The following is a 20,435-nucleotide window of genomic DNA, read 5'->3' on the forward strand; positions in this document are numbered from 1 at the left end:
GGTTAGTATCAAAATGTTGGCGTCTAACAAGTACAATTTTGCTGCATTAGCTCATGGTGGAAGGTAAGAGGATGAGAGAGCAAGAGTGTACCAAACTTGTCCTTTTATATAAACCTATTTCCCTAATAAAGAAGCCACTCCTGGTGACAATGGCATTAACTTGCTCACAAGGGCAGAGCTCTGATGTCCTAATCTGCCCTCATTAGTCCCAAGGCTGCATTGGTGATTCAACTCTCAACTCTTAACAAATGCTTACTGGAGTGGTGCTGGGGAGCATATTCAAATCATGGCAGTACCAATGAACAAATGGAGCAGAACGGAAGGATCTAGAACTGCAACTGGGTACAAAATACATTGATGATCTAGTTACAATTAAAAATTAATGGCTTAAGAAAAATGTTTTTGAATACTGATTAGAAAAACAAATAGTTTTTTGTGGTATGTGCAGCATACTAAGTACAAGTGCACACACACAAACACACACACTCAGATGGTAAAAGTGAATCCAATGTCAAAGGGAAAACTTATAAAATATTAAAAGAGGGAATTATATGACAATATGTATGATTTTTGAGTTAGGAAAATATTTCTTTAAAGAGATATAAAGAAGAATAATCATAGAATGAATGATTGATACTTTTGACTGTATTAAAATTAAACATTTCACTAGGACAAAGGAAACTATTATCGATGTTAAAATAAAAGTCTCAAACTTGAAGAAGTCATTTCTAATGCCATAACTATAAATTGTTAAATCAGAATATATAAAGAATCCCTTAAAAATAGAGAAGAATATGTCAAGCAGATCAAGAGGAACAGAGAGGGAATAAAGATATGAATGCACAATAGAGGAAAATTGAATATTGTACAAAAAAATAAGTGAAGGAGTGATCTCATTCATAAAAATAGCAAGGGCATGTTTAAGACACAGGCCAGTATGGGTTTAATTGGTTGAAGGGAATATGAATCATAGGAAGTCAAAGTGACAGGCAGAGGCTACATCATTATGGATTAATTATAACAAATTAATTATAATTAATTATAGATTAAGCTGTGGGTTTTAGATAATGTTGTAAATATGCTGGGAAGCCATGGATGGGTTTTGAGCAGAGTAGTAGAATGCACTGTTTTATATTGAAAGATGGTCTCTCTGGTTGGGGTTAAAGAGTAACCCTAGAAGGATCAAAACAGAATCAGAGGGACCAGCTACAAGCTTCAGTGGCATATTACGGTGACTGGCATTCAAATAGCAACAGTGGATATTATGAGATGCAATCAAAGATACATCTGGAAGCCATAAAGGATTTGCTTATGGAATAAATGGGTAGAGCACAGGGGAAGAGTCAAACTCCTAGGATTTTAGTTTGAACAAGTGGCTTGATAATCACATTTTACTGAATTGGAGAGCCACAGTTTGTGGGGAGAATGGAAATGATTCACTTGGTTTAGGGCAAGTGTTAGTTCTATTGCTAGAAAGGCTTCCTTTTCTCAGTTTACTTGCTTATCACCTGTGATCATTAATTTTATGTGAAAACTTGATGAAGATATGGTGCCCAATTGTGTGGTGGTCAAATATTAGTCTTGATATTGCTGTAAATATATTTTTCAATAGGATTAATGTTTTTACAAGTAAACTTTACATAAAGATCAACCTAGGGCTCGGGAGATAGCTTGGTAGAGTGCTTGCCTTGCAAGCACAAGACCCTGGGTTCGATCCCCAGCACTAAAAAAAAAAAAAAAAAAAAAAAAGATTAACCTCCATTATGTGGCTGGGCCTCATCCAATCAGTGTAAGATCTTAAAATCAAAGACAGAGGGATCCCAAAGAAGACTTCTGCTCAAAATTCTAACAGAAGTGCCGCTTGAGTTTCTACCCTCTTACCCTATCCTGTGGATTTCTGACTTAAGATTCAATATCATCTCTTACTGGAATTTAAAAAACTCCATCCTTTCTTACAGATCTCAGACTTGCCTGTCCCCACACTTACAGGAACCAATTCCTTTCTCTCTCTCTCTCTCTCTCTCTGTCTCTGTCTCATTGTCTCTTGGTTTATGCTGCATCAACAATTAACAAATTCTCCAGAAGGAGGCTGGCTGTCTGTTTTGTCATTTCAGTTTTACATGAAGAGTAATGTATCTCCTGCTTTCTCTTCCTGGCAGTGCACATGTGCCAAGGGACCAAGTACATTTTTAAATGCCATGAAGCATTGAGATTGTTGAACACCTCTAGATGAAAAGATGAAAAGCACATAAATCCTCAGGTTCAATTTACCATTCCTTGGAGAGCTCTCTGCTTTTACCTATTCCCTACTATTTTGCTTGTTTTGTTTTGTTTTGAACCTAAGATCCATTAGTCTCTAGCAAAGTGGTCAGTTGTGTTCTGGTTTCAGAAGCTTTCAGCCTGATCCTTAAGCCTCCCTCCAGGCTCATAATTCAACAAATCTTAAATCTTTTGGGAAGGAATGGTAACGCATTTGAAGTCCCTCGCTTCACCAGTGTTTGTCCTCTGGTACGGTGTGAGCTCTGGGTCTCTCATCCCCAGAAATTCCCCCTACTCAGGTCAACCACAGGTCCTCACCTTCAAACCTACAGCAAGAATGGCCAATTTTCCCAGGGAGGGCTGGTGCCAGTCACTAATGAATGAAGTCTCCTCTGCACAGTTCTCCCTGCTTAGGTTCCAGTTCTTTCTTTGTACTATGATGGGGCTATGGCAATATGATTGCTATTTTAATCTATCTGACTATTGCACATGGTGCCATGGGAAAGTGAGTCCGTTATTACTAACCTGAGTAATGCTACTCTTAAGAAAAATTACAGATGTGCATGATGCCCCAAGAGTTTCAGAGAAAATTTAGATTTGCATTCTTATTCCTACTACAGTTAAATGTGTTTCCTGGTAATTCACATATCTATTATATTTTCATTGATCTATATTCATCATTGATTTGGACTTCAGTCTAATTTATAACCTCAATATTCTTCAATATGAAGAATAAGATTTTCTTAATGTGTATGTCCACTTTTGGAGTAAAGCAGTTGTTGATCCCCACTTTTCATTGTGTAATCTTAACTTTTCCACTTTATTCAAAATATCAAGATTTTCAAGAAATAGCACAAATTGGGCAGGTGTAGTGGGGGCACACTTCTAATTCCAGTGGCAAAGGAGCCTGAGGCAGGAGAATCACAAGTTCAAGGCCAGCCTCAGCCATTTAGCAAGATCCTAAGCAACCTAGTGAGACTCTGCTTCAAAATAAAAAATAAAAGGACTGGAGATAAAATTCAGTGGTAAAGTTCAGAGTTTAATCCCAAGTACAACAAAAACAAACAAAGAAACCCCACACAAAATGGGCCTTCATAGTTAAAAAAAAAAAAAAAAAAATTGCGTGGCATTCGACTGCAATGTTTGTTTCCTTCTAGTAATAAGTAATGGTGTACAGTATACTGTAATTATTCAGAGTCCAAAAGAATAGAAGGCGTGGTCCTGTCCTAAAAATAAACCTATGTTTTCTTTCAGGATGACTTACAGAAATAATATTTCAAAATTGTCGCATGTGTTTTGAAAGTCTATGCATATGTTTATATACACATATTTTAGTCAGCTTTTTTGCTACTATGACTAAAAGATCTGACCAGAACAATTTTATGGAAGAAAAGTTTATTTAAGGGCTCATAGTTTCAGAGATCTTAGACCACAGAAGGCTGGCGCCATTCCTCAGTGTTGGAGGTGAAGCAGAACATCATGGTGAAAGAGCGTGGCAGAGACAAGCAGCTCACATGGTGATCAGGAAGCAGGAACAGAGAGTTATTCACTTGCCGGATACAAATGTATACACCAAAGCCAATTCCCATCTCCTCTAGCCAAACTCTATGACTTCAGTTACCTCTCAATTAATCAATCAGGTGATCAACTCATTGATTGGGTTAAAACTTTCACAACTCAATCATTTCTCCTCTAAACCTTCTTGCATTGTCTCACATGTGAGCTTTTAGGGGATACTTCATAACCAAATCATAACAATATACATGTATACACATAATTTATATATGTATAAAATATGAAGAATTCATATATATGTGTATATACACACACACACACACGTATTAATAAAAATCATAATTCAGGCCAAAAGGAAAGAGATCAATACAATTTTAAAATGTCCTCTAAAAATCAGTTTGTGTAGGATCACAATTACGACCTTGAAGGCCGAGTAAGAATTTAGACAGTGGGTAAATGGAGACGTTATGGAGGCATGATGTCTAGTAGTTCTGGGGAGCTTGTTTTCCTATCTGATAAAGGAACAGATGTCTCAGCAAGAGAGAAGTAGCCTGCTTCTTGATGACAGCCTCTTATCTTGATCTCTCTATTTTTTGATTAGGAAAATGCAGAAAGAACCTAGAATAAGTTTTTCCTTCTTTGATGTAGTGGCCTATGGTTATATTTCAGAGGATCTGAGCACTGATGCATACTGCATTCAGTATTGTTTTTATATTTTACACACACACCACATACAGATAATTAATTTTTCCTACAATAGCCTTTATTGCTTTTTAAAACAATTCTCATTTCAATGATTGTTTAAAATATGAATGTAAGCATCCAAACCCCTCTTTATAGTTCCCCTCCCTAGATAAAGACCTCTATGGGCTGTAGCAACCCCTTCGAATCTCCAAAACTCTTAAAGTCATAAAGTACCATTCACAGAATTTCCATTGTTATCTTCAATTTAGTGTAATACCTTCCAGTTCAAGAAATATTTAAATAAACTCCTCCCAAGAGTATCCATTCCTAGCCCTCACTTACCTTTCGTAGCTTCTGTTATCATGAGTTTCTTGGTGAAAAGATAGACAGAAAAATTCTCAGTTGCTTTCATAACCCATAGAATTGGCATGGTCTTCTTTTACGAATTACTCTTTAATCTCTTTTCACATAATTGATTAAAAAAAAAAAATGAAGCCTGGCATGGTTGTGCACACCTGTAATCCCAGTGACATGAGAGGAGACTGAAAGAGGAGGATCCCAGTTTTCAGGACAGCCTCAGCAACTTAGTGAGGACCTGGATAACTTAGTGAGACCTGTCTCAAAATCAGGGAAAGTAAAAAAGACTGGGCATGTAACTCAGTGGTAAAGTGCCTCTGCTGAAATCCTCAGTGCAAAAAAAAAAAAAAATCTAGAAATATATATTTATAATACATATGTATTCTATATATATAATATATAGGTTAAACATGATATACATAACATGTATTGTAAATATTTATATATACATATATATAGATATTCTATATCTATACATATACTTAAATATAAAAAATGTATGTATAGTAAATCCACAATGGTTAACACTTCACTAAACTGTGGGAAAATAAGGTATCTCTATGCTTACCTGAATTTTCAGGCTATAAGGGAATAGTTTTCTTATTTCACCCATTTTTAAAACTGTAAGAAGAAGGATACTCTATTCAACAATTTCTGATATTTTTATAATAATAACATGAAAAATAAACAGAAATTTTTAAATTCAGAGAATGTATGATAGAGTTCTCTTGATTCTTTCATCAAAATTCATCTTCCAGAGAACTAGTTTAGCCATTACAAATATGATTCTAATTTTCTGTACAAGCATTTCTCAGTCTTGGTGTCTTTCAGCACTTAGAAAAAGAATATCCCTTAACTGAGCCTCTTCAAGATGTGAGTTAACTAAAATAATTTTCTTTTCTTTGATACTGGGGATTTAACTCAGGAACATTTAACCACTGAGCCACATTCCAGCCCTTTCAATTTTTTTATTTTGAGAGAGGGTCTTACTATGTTGCTTAGGGCCTTGCTAAGTTGCTAAGGCTGACCTTGAAGTTTTGATACTCCTCCCTTAGCCTCCCAAGTTGCTGGGATCACAAGCACGTGCCATCGCCCCTGCTGGTTTACTAGTTTTCTCAAAGGTGATGCCTTCTAGGATTTTATAGCACTCACTGATAAGAAACCTGGTCTCAAGGGTCTTGAGGAATTCTTAATGTCTTCAGAGAGAGTCCCAAACCACCATGACCATCCAGATTGGAGTCACCAACAGGAGCTCATAATCACAAGACCAACCACCCTTGTCCCATTTATTACTTCCAAGCCCAAACAACATGAATAACTACTTATTTATTTCTGACCAGATTGTGTTTGCTGGCATTAATGTGCATTAATGCTAGGCTACCTTCACTGGTATTTTTTTAATGCAAATTTGTTTATTCTTGTCAATGCCTTATTTTTCATTAGATAAGATGTAATTCACTGAAGCAATTAGAGCCGTATGCTAATGTGATGCCACCAGAATAACATAGGATATCTGCCACATTCTTGATTTATTTTCAACAACTATAAAATGTCTGAACTATTTAAAGGAAAATCAAGCATAAAATGATCATTGTATGTCAAATTCTATTCAACAATTTCTGATATTTTTATAATAATGAACATTAAAAATAAACAAATTTTTAAATTCAGAGAGTGTGTGGTAGAGTTCTCTTGATTCTTTCATCAAAATTCATCTTCCAAAGAATTAGTTTAACCATTACAAATATGATTCTAATTATCTGTACAAGCATTTTTCAGTTTGGGAACTGGAGCCACATACCTACAATTACTAATATCTAAAATGGCATTAATATTCTGAATCAGAAAGAATTTCACAACATAAACAATATAAGAAGTTTCTCAGAACCACTCATCTGACTCTTTCTAGCAGTACTGATGTTTCTTTTCTTTCTTTCATTTTTTAACTAGAGATTGAAACCAAGGGCACTTAACCACTGAACCACATCCCTAGCCCCTTTTATTTTGAGACAGGGTGGAGACAAGGTCTAACTAGGTTGCTTACAGCCTCCTATTCTTTTGTTCTTGTGGTAACAGATTAAATTCCACATACTCTGAAGATAGATGCTTTTATTATTTTTGTAAGATTTCCATATTTTATGAGTGACTGGAAAAATTTTTTAAATGAACTGATATCAAAGACTTGCTAAGGTCTGAATATTTGTTTTACCCTAAATTCACATTTTGAATCCCTAACCTCCAAGGTGATGATATGAGGTGGCGGGCCTTTGGGAGGTGGTTAGGACGTGCAGGTGGAGAAACCTTCAAGAATGCCCTTATAAAAGAGGCCCCAGGCAGACCCCTTGTCCCTTCTGTCATGTGAGGGCACGGCCAGAAGACATCGTCTATGTATCACAGTGGGTCATCACCAGACCCTGAATTTGCTGACGCATTTGTCTTGGACTTTCAACCTCCAGACCTGTGAATGTAAGTTTCTCTTGTACAGAAACTATGTGTCTGTGGAGCTTAATTCTAGTAGACTGGACACAGTGAAACGAGGGTCCAGCAACATGGACCTATCCTGAAGGGCGCTCAATTTAACTTCTGTGCAATAAACAATTGATTGACTCTGGTTCCTAAACTGTGCCATCAACAGAATTCCTCTTAGCTTACAAACTTTATATTTTGCAAATATCCCAAAATGTCTGCTTCATAATAAGAAATGTTATAAAAATATCAGAAATGTACCACATTTCAAATCACCAGGCATTTATTAATCATTTATATTTCAACTAATTCTTCATTATTAATGGATTGCTTATTTTTAAGTATTACAGATACTCAATATAAACAAACATAATGATGTTATAATTAAACATATCTGAGTAAAGTTAAGGAATAGGAAAATGACTTTTAAATATGCAGTACAGTACCAGTTGTTCTATTTTCATTAGTTGTCACGTATCTTGCCATGTCCTTTATCTGCTTGTGAATTTACAAGGAACACAGCAGGTCGTGAATTTTTAATAGGCTTTCCTCAAGGAAAGAAAAGGTCAGTATTAACATAAAATTCTTCTTAAAGATTTGTGGCACAAATGTTTCACACCGGAAAACAGGTGTTACTAAGAAACTAAAGCCACAATAATCTAATATTTTTTTCCATGTTTAAGGAAAACTTAGCCTCATATAATAAAATAGCACAAGTTCTTTTAAAAGTTCTTTTTCTAAAAGTAGATGCTCTAAGTTTTTTGACACATGATCCATTGATGCCACTTCTCGGCAACAAAAATAAGTGATCTTATTCAATTAAATGTTCAATAAATTCAAGCATTGAGACCTAATATCCAAAAAAAAAAGGGGGGGGGAAGAGTAATAAGGTTATAATTATAAGAACTAACTGTTGTCTGAGTTTAGTAACTGAGGTAGAATGGGAAATTAAAGTGAATCACACATACAAGGAATGAAGGAAGGAGATGATGCCAAGGCATGTGTGGAGAGTGTATGCTCAGAAAAGACGAATGAAAAACTAAGGAGACAGGTAAAAGAATAGGGGAGAACTGCCCATTTTCCTCTTCCTGCAGCTGCTAGGAAAGCATCAGCAACTAGTCCACATGCAAAAAGTTGCCTTTTGCAACCCATGGGATTCATCCTTGAGAAGAGGCATTTCCTCAAACCTTGGGAGTATAGAAATGCATCTCTCTGACTAGTTTAGTAGCAGAGGTCAGTCTTAGTTTTTTATGTATCCATTTCTCAATTTTTTGAAATCATTCTTTCATTAAATATAATCTAATACAAGACTGTAAATATGGTCATTTTAATCCTTGATTTCTGTTTTCTTTAAATGTTTTTAGTTGTAGATGGACTCAATACCTTTATTTTATTTTATTTTTATGTGGTGGTGAGGATCAAGTCCAGTGCCATACACCTTCCAAGCAAGTGCTCTACCACTGAGCTAAACCTTCCGCCCAAATCCTTGTTTTCTTTTTTTTTTCCTTTTCTTTTTTGGTGGTACTGGAAATTTAATACAGAGACACTCTTCCACTGATGTACATTCCCAGCGCTTTAAAAAAAATTTTTTTTGAGACAGGGTCTAGCTGAATCGATGAATGTAGCCTCAAATTGCAAATCTTCCTGCCTTGACCTCCCCAGTAGCTGGGATTACAGCCGTGCACCACTACATCCAGCTTCTTGATTTACTCTTAACTTGTGTATTAGAGTTTACTTGGGCCCCTCTGTAAGCAAAGTTTTCCTTAAATGCAAATTGTCATTATTTCAAGATCTAATAGTTCAGAGAATTTATTATAAATCTAGCTTCTTAACAACAAAACATAAATACATAGGGAAGAGTAAAGTAGTTACAATTATAAGTAACTATTTGTTTCTCCTAATTATATTAATGTTTGAGAAAGTAGACAATCTTTCATTTCCCAATTTTTAATGTCACAGTCTGACTTATAATACGCATCTCTTTGATTCCCTGCTACCATTTACAATTTTCTAATCCAACAGAAACTCGCACAGTATGTGATCGAATTACAAGATCTATTTTTCACTCTCTGTAGTATAAGTGAAGGTAAAAATCCTGCTGTGATTTATATCCTGAAATTCAGGATTATAAAAATTAATCTTACCGTATGAGCAGTTTTTTAACATGTTAAACTGATTAGAAGAGTTGAACTGATTTTAATGATCTCCATCTTGCTTTATATCCTTCTCTACCAAAATCTATGTTCTATATTCATCCACTGTTCTAAGATGTAAAACTTGTAAAATGTAAAAATTGTGCCCAGTTCAAAACTCTGCTTGTTCTTTATTGGGTAGTTTGGGTATTGTATACTTAACAAATCCTCCACTATTCCTATAGGCTAGTTTAGTGACTATCCTGTGAATATCCATTAAACACTTTGCTTGAATCTTTCATTGAACTAGAATGAAATTATTGATTTGCTTTTAGATGTACCTGACCATTCTGATAATAAACAAATATTTCTCAATTAAAATTAATGAATGAATAAAAATAAACATCAGAACTATCTACTGCAAACCATAAAGTTATCTGTTCAAATGATTGATATTACCAATGCTCCTTTCTTGAATTATTTTGATTCCCTGACAGAAAAAGAAATATGCAATGCTTAGATCTGCCATTTGGAAAATTGCCACTGTGTTGCACATGCATATAATTGGAAAGTTTCCCAGCAACTATGTGCATTTTCAATTACTAAAAAGCATCAATCTTGTGACTTTTTGAGAGTGGTTCCCTGGACAACACAATCATATGTTACTTCTGAGAGCTTTTCAGTTAAAAGTAGATATTTCCTGAGTTTTCCACTCCTACTTAACTGTTTATGAAAAGCTAAAAATGTATTTAAAATTTTGTTCTCTGACTTCTGTATCTTTTTGTCTAAAGTGGAAGCATTTTGGGTTTTCTTCCATGCATTATATTTGTAATAATGAGTTATCTCTTCTGAAATAAGAGAAATAGATATTTTTCCAGAGTTGATAGATAAATGCAAATTACTGATAATCATTAAGAATTAAACTGCTATTGTTGACAGTGATAACTTTCATGAGAAATTTTAAAAATATGCAATTTATTAAATACTTCTTAACATAAATAGTAAAAATTTGAACTGTAGTATTTTGTTACAAATAATAAAACTCTTATCCTAACATAAAATAGTTTATTGGTTTAGTATTACAACTGAAGAAAAATAGAATCCTGTGTTTTTCAAAGCCAACTCCATCCTTCCTATGGCATCTTCCTGCCTTAAGAACACAAGTACAATGGTAGGCAAGAGATATGCCTATCAATAACCCCTGCCCCTTTCTATAATATCCAAAAGCACTAGGGACACATTACTGCCTGCTCGAACATTTGTGAGCCTCCTTCAGGTCCTAGGGGCATCTTCTCTCCAGGTCTCCTCCCAAAGACTAAATTCACTCACGGGTACCTGCATCCCTAAGTCCCACGTGCTGACCTTATGGGTGGGCATCTGTTGAAAAACAGAATACATGGAACTTTCCCATAACACACTGACCCCTGGGTTAGCATTTCTACTCACTGTGATGGCGTGTGCACTGGACTGAGATGTCCATGTGGACACATGCAAAGTTCTTCGATGCGATGAATTAATTCTGAAAGGTTTAGTGTGTCCGTGTTTGGACACAGGACAGGGAGTAAGAAAAAGACTTGCCCTGCATTGTCTTGTCCTTTAAGGATTTTAAGAAGATAGATTTGACAAGGTAATAGGCTAGAACATATTTTATTTTATAGTTTCTTATATTTTTGCAGTTCTAAGGATTAAATAATTTTTCATTTGACTTATATATATTGCATGTTTTATGCAAATGTCTATCTGAACTCTTGCTAAGAGACTTACAAACATTTGTGAGGTAGTTACTGTTTTTTGTTTGAACCAAAAAATAATATATGTTGTTCCTAAAGTAGACACTACACTTTTTCAGTTTTGTCTCTCCTACAAATCCTAAAATATTACTTATTCCCCAACAGAAGTACAATAACTAATAATAAATTTGTAGAAGGTGAAATTCCTGCAAAATCTGAGAGTTAAAGACTTTTCCATACAGTGAAAGATGAGAGAACTATGATTACAACATATCAAGACTGATGGCTGCTGTCTGTATCAGATTTATTTGCCCACGAAAATGGTTATTTACCAAGTAAAAGGAAGAAGGCGTTTGGTTTATTTTATTACTTTTTCTCATTTAGAAAAAAAATCACAATGATACATAAAAGACTATTCCTAGTGCTTAAGGCATATAAATGAGTGTGATCAAACCTATTCAACTCTCATTTCCAGAACGGCGATTACTGACCCCATTATTCAGTGATGGAATTTGAAGGACCTTCTTTGAATTCTTTCAGCATTTTGCACCTTTAGACGTTATCATGGATATGCTCATTTTTATTTCCCTTAGCTTCATTCAGACCAAGATAAAGGAGATGGATCACTCAAATATATTTTATCTGGAGATGGAGCTGGAACTCTTTTTATTATTGATGAAAAAACAGGTGATATTCACGCCACAAGAAGAATTGATAGGGAGGAAAAGGCCTTTTATACTCTACGTGCACAAGCGATTAACAGAAGAACTCTGCGGCCAGTAGAGCCAGAGTCTGAATTTGTGATTAAAATCCACGATATCAATGACAATGAACCAACATTTCCAGAAGAAATTTACACAGCTAGTGTTCCTGAAATGTCTGTTGTAGGTAAGTTCATTTACAACTTTATGAAGATATTCAAAACATGAAAAATTTCAAGAAATGCTTTAAAAAATTAGATAATTAATTAGAATCATCTTTTATACTCCTTATCAAGGTTACATATTAATATTATTTTAGTGAGGAAGTAAGTCAGGAAAAAAGATTAAAGCATCTCACGGTTCTTGTGGAGTTGTAAATCTTTGCTGTATATATGTATGTAGATAGTTCTTTTTAATAAAAACCAAGAAAAAATATTGATCTTCAATAGAAAATTGAAATTTTTTGACACATGGATTTGGATAACAATTATGTAAGATTCTGTTCCCAAATATATTGTAATTATAGTTGTCCTTTGCTTTTCACAAAGGACTGATTCAGGGCTGCCCGCAGATACCCCAATTCTTATACGCTCAATTTCCCTCATATGAAACTGCACGGTATTTGCATACAATGAATGCCCATCCACATATGTTTTTTAAATCATTTCTGTTATTTATAATACCTAATGCAATGAAAATGCTATGGAATTACTATTTATACCACATTGTATAGAGAGTAGTACAGGAAAAATTTCCACTCATGCACATCTTTAAAAAAATATTTTTTGAACCCAGGATAATTGAGTCCTGAAGTAAAGACCCTGCAGATATAGGTGGCCAATGATGTCATGAATACTGTGCCAGGTGCAGTGGTTCACACATGTAAAGCCAGTCACTGGAGAGGTGGAGGAAGAGGATTCTAATCTTGGTGCCAGCGTGGGCAACTTACTGAGAACCTGTCTCAGAATAAAGTGCTCTGTAGAAGAGCACTTAGCTAGCATGTGCAAGGATTTAATCCCAGTACCACAGGGGGCAAAAAAAAAAAAAAAAATGATTATTATTGATGCAATGTAGAATTTTACCCATGTATTTTAGTTAGGATTTACCAAAAGGTTTTGTTTAGATTATCTGTAAATGATGGAATGCAATTACTAATTTATTTCTTTTATTTATTTAAAAAAAAATTTTTTAGATATTAATAGACCTTTTTTTTTAATTCATTTATTTATATGTGGTGCTGAGAATTGGACCCAGTGCCTCACACATGCTAGGCAAGTGCTGTACCACTGAGCCACAACCCCAGCCCCCTGATTTATTTACTATGTATTAAGATACTCATTACTTATAACCACACATATGTGTTTGTATATACATAAAATATAATATATATGTATATATTTTAAACTGCTTGTATAAATCTCAAATTGAAATAAGCCAGTTGAAAACCCACAGTTAATCATTTACTGGTATAGAATTACAAGGTTGAATTGTCAAACTAACCAAACAGAAATCATAAAAAGTATAATATTCAAGAAAATGAAGTTTCCCTTTTCAATATAAATAAAAATAAATACATTTGTAGGAAAATAATGCTAATACTGTCATTTTTTTAAGTTTGATAGAGGATGACAAAGAATTAAAAGCACCAAGAAATTCTGGTAATACTTTTAGAGAGATATACATTTGGATCTAATACAAATGTACACTTTTTAAATGTTTGTGAATTTTTTAAACTGATGGAACCACTCTAATGTTTTGTTTTGTTTACTTATAACAATGTAAATAGCAAATTTTCAAACTGAATTTCTCAAAAGATTTGTTCTGGGATTATTATTTAATTTTTACTTACCAAATCCCAAGGACTTGGGACAATCATCTTACCATAAAGCCCATATCATGAACTTCATTAGATTTTAGTAGTTCATGAAAATTAGGATCATCTTAGATTGTTTCTAAGTTTAGAATTCAATCTATTCATAAAGTTATATTCTAGATCAGATGTTAATGATTTTAGAGTTAATTAGTGCATCGTGGGGGAAGAACATACTTATTCCTTTGTGATTAGATATGCCCTTTACACAAATCTATTACATGAAAATGAATTTAAATATCAAACCTGAGCATTTGTGAAGTGACCATATTTATAATATTTGGAAACATTGCTTCATTATCTATTGCATGCATTAAAAAATTATGTTGGTTAAATAAATATTATGTAGATGAACAAAGTTGAACTGAAGTAACACCAATAGATATAAAAATCAAATATATATACATTGATCACCTTACTATAAAGCTCTAATGAATATGAACTTTGTCTTAGTTCATGAAATACACACACACATGCACGCACACGCACACACATGCACACACATATTTAATTTCATCCAAATTGTATGTAAAAATTTCATTAAGAGGTCATTATTAAAGCCAAAAATCATTGAAGTCTTCAATGAACCAGTGCTTTTGCCCCTCCTTCTGGTACTGTGCAGAACTAAGCTGAGTTTGGATACTTCAGGTACTTCTGTGGTGCAAGTCACAGCTACAGATGCCGATGACCCTTCCTATGGGAACAGCGCCAGAGTCATTTACAGCATACTTCAAGGGCAGCCCTATTTCTCTGTGGAGCCGGAAACAGGTCAGGAATAATGAATTGGTGTTCGTTAATTTAACCATCTTTCTGATCTTTATTAGTAGAAAGAGGGGAGAATAAGCACAAAGCATTAATACTCAGAGTGAGGATGCCACACTTAAAGATGACAAAACTTAAAGTTATCAAATGTGCTAATGGAAATACAATTGTTTTGGTGTTTTTACACATGGGATCAGATCACTCTAGGGTACATAGGGAATTGCTAGAAAATATTTATATGGAATCATTTTTACAATGATCAGAAATCAATATCAAAAATAAATCTTTTAAAAATTCACTAGTTTAAAAATATTACTTGTGGGCTTCATCACATAACAACTGACAATTCAGTGAGAATAATGAAAGCATTTGTATTCTTTTTCAAGGTATCATCAGAACTGCTTTACCAAACATGAACAGAGAGAACAGGGAACAATACCAGGTGGTCATCCAAGCCAAAGACATGGGTGGCCAGATGGGAGGTTTGTCTGGGACCACCACAGTGAACATCACACTGACGGACGTCAATGACAATCCACCTCGCTTCCCCCAGAGTAAGTGGCCTTTAATCGTCATTTATGTTCATTCTACAGTGCCAAAGTTTTAGAAAAATGAAAATAAAATGAAATAGAGGAAGAAGAAGAAAGAAAAAAGAAATTGTCAATTTAATTTGAAACACATTAAAATGTGCTGCACAAGTGAACTAAAATTTTATATGTTGAGATCACTATTATTAAAACTAAAATGAAATATTTCAGGCATATTTCATTCAGACAGGATCTGTGATTACCAAACTTCTTCATATGTATTCTTTTAGTTTAATATTTTATTGTAAAATACCCTGTCATAATTAATTCACTTGTCTCTTTTTAGAATTTAATAAAAGAAACCTAACTTAAAGGTAAATTTTTATGATGCAAAATATAATTTGACAAATTATAAAAGCTTTACCAGAAAGGGCTGTATAGAAAAATCTTACAAACTCATAAGAAATATTTTCTATTACTGTGTATATAATGGCAACCAGACTAAAACATTCTTTTCTTTCTCTCCATATATATATATATATATATATATAGGAATTAACTTCAAATTCTCAAAATAGCTTCAGAATATATTAGCAATAATTACCTTCTGCCCTTATAATACATACATTTATTCTTATACAAATTTGTGTGACTGCATGTCTAGTTGAATATAGAAAGAATGATATTGAATCTCAATAGACACCCCCAAGACTAAACCAATTTTCTTCTATTCTAAAAGATACTGTATTTCACGATGGAATTTAATATTGTTAGGAATGAAGCATAAAAAGAAAATTCAGGTATGATCTATTTCCTCATCTTTTGTTGAATTGATCCCCAATTTTAGTTAGGGTTTGGTTTAAATGTTTTCATAATAAAATATTAAAATGTAAAATACAGTAGCTTTTATGTGAAATCTTTGAAGACTATTACTTGGAATGAATTATAACCTAAGAATTCACTGTGTTGTTTTGGCTATTTAAAAGTATTTTATTATTTTTCTCTGTTTTTTTTTTTTTTAATCTAAATTTGATTGTTAGCGTATTTTCATATTATATTGCGTACAATTATTTATGTGAAGAAATGCAAAGTTCAGACAGAACCTTCTGAAGCAAACAGGTCACAAGCCTGTGTACCCATGGTGATTGCTTGCTGGGTGTTTGGTGTACAATGCCATCACACCCAGGGGTGAGCCCAGAACAATGAGAAAGCCATCCATCTAACTCTTCAAAAATCAGGTTTCAGCTCCATGTTTTCTTTGCCAATGACCAAGGAAAAGCAAACCAATAATAAACACATATAGTTCTGTGAAACAGGTTTAAAAATATAAACTATTTAAAAGAAATTTCATAACAGGAATAAAAGGAGCACCATAAATATACAAGGAAGACCATTAAGGTGGAGAAAGGGGGACTGAGGGAGGGAGGAGGGGAGCATGAGGAAGGTATTGGGGAGTGAAATTGATTGAATTCTGTTTTAATATATAAATGAACATGCCATATTGAAACCCACCAGTCTGTATAATTAATATGCACCAATTAAAAAATAAATAAAACAAATTTCAGATTACATATGTATTCCTAACCACCTCTTATCCTGAGCCTTTTACCAGGAGAATGAACATGCAAATTGAGGAGAATAAACCATAACTAATTAATTGCACAATCTACGATGAGCAAAATATTGTTGAAAAAAGTATTTTATCAGTAGTTAATAACCATTTGGATTAGTACTATATCTTAAATTCCCAGTAGTCTAAAAGGCAGTTCATTCACTAATGGCACATTTGATAAGCAAATTAATAGATTCTATTTAAATGAAGAAAACTAGACATTTTTTAGGCAATAATGCTCAATGAAAATTCACCTTATATATATTACATTTTCATTTGCTATGACTCCTTTATTCATTCATTTAAATAAGTATTTCCTTTTATTAACTAGAAATTTTTGATTGTCATCTCTTAGGTACATTATACAAACCCTGGTACAATAATAGTGGCAATAATAATCATTATGAGGCTAATAATAATGAAAGGAATAAACTGCAGCGTAACTTTTGTATTTTCTGAGTGGCATTTTTACAAGACACTGTGCCACATTATTTATTGGCTGACTTTATTTAATCAGAACAACTCATTCAGATAGGTGTTATGGTCTCCATTATACAAATGAGGAAACAATGAATAGTTAAAGATGTTATGGCCAAAATGCCAGTTATGGCAGAGATGTGTTGACATCCAATTCGAGATGCACAGCACAATACATTTAAAGGGATTTTAGCACCTCCTGTATCCTGATTTATTATTTTAATTTTGGATAGAAACATAATTTAATAATTTTTTTATTTCCTAAATTATCTTTTATATTATGAATATTTGCAACCATATCTGACTGTTGGGAACACTCAGTCATGGCAATTAGAATGTCGTTTTATAGCCTAAGTCATCTAACATTCAAGAGACTTGTTTTTAATTTAAAATATCATTTTATTAGATACACAAGGTGAGTTCTGTTTATGTAGTCTTTCACATGTAACATATCATAGAAATCTCACACGAACTTGGAAACTAAGGGTAAGTATGATAAAGAGAGAAAACCAATGCTGTCTATGAGAAATATAATGCAAATTAAAAATGTTTGCCACATGTATAAATTAAAATTTTCTATCAGCTGTATTAAAAAATTAAGAAAGACAGGAGGCATTCATTTTAATTGTATATTTTCTTAACCCAATATTATCCTTTTATGTCATCAATATAGAATATAATCAGATATTTTTTCATTCTTTTTTTCCTCCAAGTCTTACACTTGGATCAAATATATTCCATCATCAAATTTCAATTCAGATGAGCTGCATTTTCAATGCATAGCACAGGCGGTTGAGTGACTTGGTTATAACCTGCCTTATTGGACAGCTCAGGAGCACTCTGTGGTCAACCTGCATGAGACTCAGTGATCTCATACTTCTAGGAGCATTTTCACCTTGATCAAATAAACTGACCTTTCTATTTTTGTGTCATGAGTATGAGTAACACTGGACACAGTGTATATACTTTGTGGCCTGATGTACAACTAACTAAATTTCTCTGAAGCCCTGACTCATTTACTAGCACTTAGTTTATTTATGTGTCCAGTAATGTTGATTTGTGCAAGCGCTGCTCTATTATTATCATGATCATTAAATATTATAAAAGTAGATTTAGAACTTAAGCTTTTAATAAAGTTGAATTATCCAAATTTAATATTTCCCAATATGCTGCATATCTCACTTCTGTCATTTGGAGGGGACAGGGACACGTTCAAGCTTAGATGTCCTGACTTGTTTTCTTGATTATGTTATGGTGTGGATTTTTAACAGTGGTTCTCAGTTAAGGTCGATTTTGCCTGCCAGATGTCAATTGGCAATGTCTTGACACATTTTTTGTGTTACCTGGTGGGTCCTACTGACATCTAGTGGATGGTTGCTGGGGATGCTGCTAAGAATACAATAAAAAAGACAATTATTTAAGCCAACATAATAATGTATAGTTTGAAAAATTTAAATAAGTTAAATGAAGAAAAAGTGAAATCACAAATTCATGTGTCATTTTTTCTAAGGTTGCCTGAATAATTTCAAAAAAACTGAAAATGCATAAAATTAGGCAATTCTATTTCCCTGAACCTCCTATATATAAATTACTTATTACTCATAGTGTTGCAAATAATCAATAAAGTCACATGAATAAAATGACTTCAGTAGTTCTTGTAGCATATAACAGGATCTCAATACATGGATTTCCTCTTTTCCCTTTTCCCTCTCAAGGATTACATCTCAAATTTCCGTTTTTTTTTTTTTTCTATTTTTTTCTAATGTTTTTTTCTAATTTTTCCTTGTTCTAATGACAAACTGCCATTCACTTATGGTCAAATATTAAATAAAAGCACCTTGAACCTGGAGAGATACATAACCATGAGGTTCACAATAAATTAAGTGCACTTGTCTCATAAATAACCAGTTAACACTATCTTTAATGAGGACTACAGGGCAAATTAGTCAAATGTTCAATGTTCCATGAGTTTTGCTGTTTCATTGTGCTAAAGTTAGAACAATTTTATATGTCCATACCTTGAGTATACCTGTATGGCATCCCCATTTGAATATTTTAGGCCTACCCACCCTATTTTGTTCATTTCCTATATGAATTTCCTAAAATCATAAAAACAGAATTGACTTTATGGAAATAGTGTAAGAAAAGATTAAATGATTGTAACCAGATCATTGTATTTTGGCAAAAGCAACTGAGACAACAGGATTTGTTTCCAAATGGACTTTTATTTATTTTTTTAATAAAAAACATATCTGGAAAATAATATACTATTGAGTCGAGAGTCAAGGTGTAAGGGCTATCTCATCCATAGAGAACAGGCTAGTCCCCAGCATCCCTGCTTTAATGCTGCAGAGAATAGCTGTAGGACTCAACTCTCAAATCCTTTCAAGCAAAAAAAAAAAAAAAAAAAAAAAAAAAAAAACACCAGAAAGGAAGGCCCATTTCTAGAGAAAAAAAGTTTGCAAAAGTAGTTAAGCTGGTGATCAGGTTTCTATCCACCTAATTAATGTCTAGGACTTGGCTCTAGGTTTTGAATGAAATGCAAGTATCAGGATAGCAATAAGACTCAAGAGACAAGACTTGGCATCTGAGACTTGCATCTGAGACTCAGGCAACATATACAGACCTGACCCACAAATGGGTTGCAAACCCTTGAACAGTTCCAGAGGCCACAGCAATTCATTCTGAGACAAAATACAAAGGGAACAGACTATATTACATTCTAGTTAAGGACGGGTGTGCTGTCCAAGGAAAGCTGACCCTCATGTAAGCATGCACTCGTTTATTTAGCACTGACTTGATTACCTTTTTTTTTTTCACACAACTTAGGTTAAGAAATCATCAACCATTATCAAGTAAATTTACGTAATGTCAGGTTAGCAGAGACTTTATGAAGGGGAAAATTTTTAAATTATAAACAAAAGATTATGCACTGAATGATTAAGAAACCCTCCTTTGTGGTATATTAGGTATATAATCAATGTCAAATTAATGAGAATCTGATATGATATTTATTATATAAGCATCCAGATGTATGCCAAGTGCATTCAAAATAGTGAATTTATTGTTGTCTGTTATACTTTTTTTTCCCGTGAACTATTGAGAATAGTAACAAAAATTAGTTGTTCACCATTTGTTAATGATTGTTCTGAGAACTAATGCAAAATTTCTCATTTACAGGAAAGTTTTTGTTAAAATAAATTATAGGTGATGGATGAGCTTTGGAATTGCACATGAATTTAACAAGACTCATCTCCTGAGTATTTCAAAACCATCTCTTAGCCAGGCACAGTGGCATGCCTGTAATCCCAGTGGTTCTGCAGGCTGAGGCAGGAGGAGTTCA

At 33.7% G+C, this 20,435-nt stretch overlaps 1 protein-coding gene across 1 annotated transcript in view; it reads left to right on the top strand.

The window, feature by feature from the left end:
- The window catches only part of LOC306664557 (cadherin-10), a 171,341-nt gene that overhangs the window by 107,907 nt on the left and 42,999 nt on the right, over positions 1-20,435 (top strand). The window contains exons 3-5 of the mRNA XM_079145500.1: positions 11,737-12,031; positions 14,363-14,482; positions 14,863-15,030. Of these exons, the coding sequence (XP_079001626.1) occupies positions 11,737-12,031; positions 14,363-14,482; positions 14,863-15,030 (583 nt within the window). The remainder of the gene's footprint in view (positions 1-11,736; positions 12,032-14,362; positions 14,483-14,862; positions 15,031-20,435) is intronic.

This window comes from Sciurus vulgaris (genome assembly GCF_902686455.1).
Source record: "Sciurus vulgaris genome assembly, chromosome: 6".
Taxonomy (NCBI): domain Eukaryota; kingdom Metazoa; phylum Chordata; class Mammalia; order Rodentia; family Sciuridae; genus Sciurus; species Sciurus vulgaris.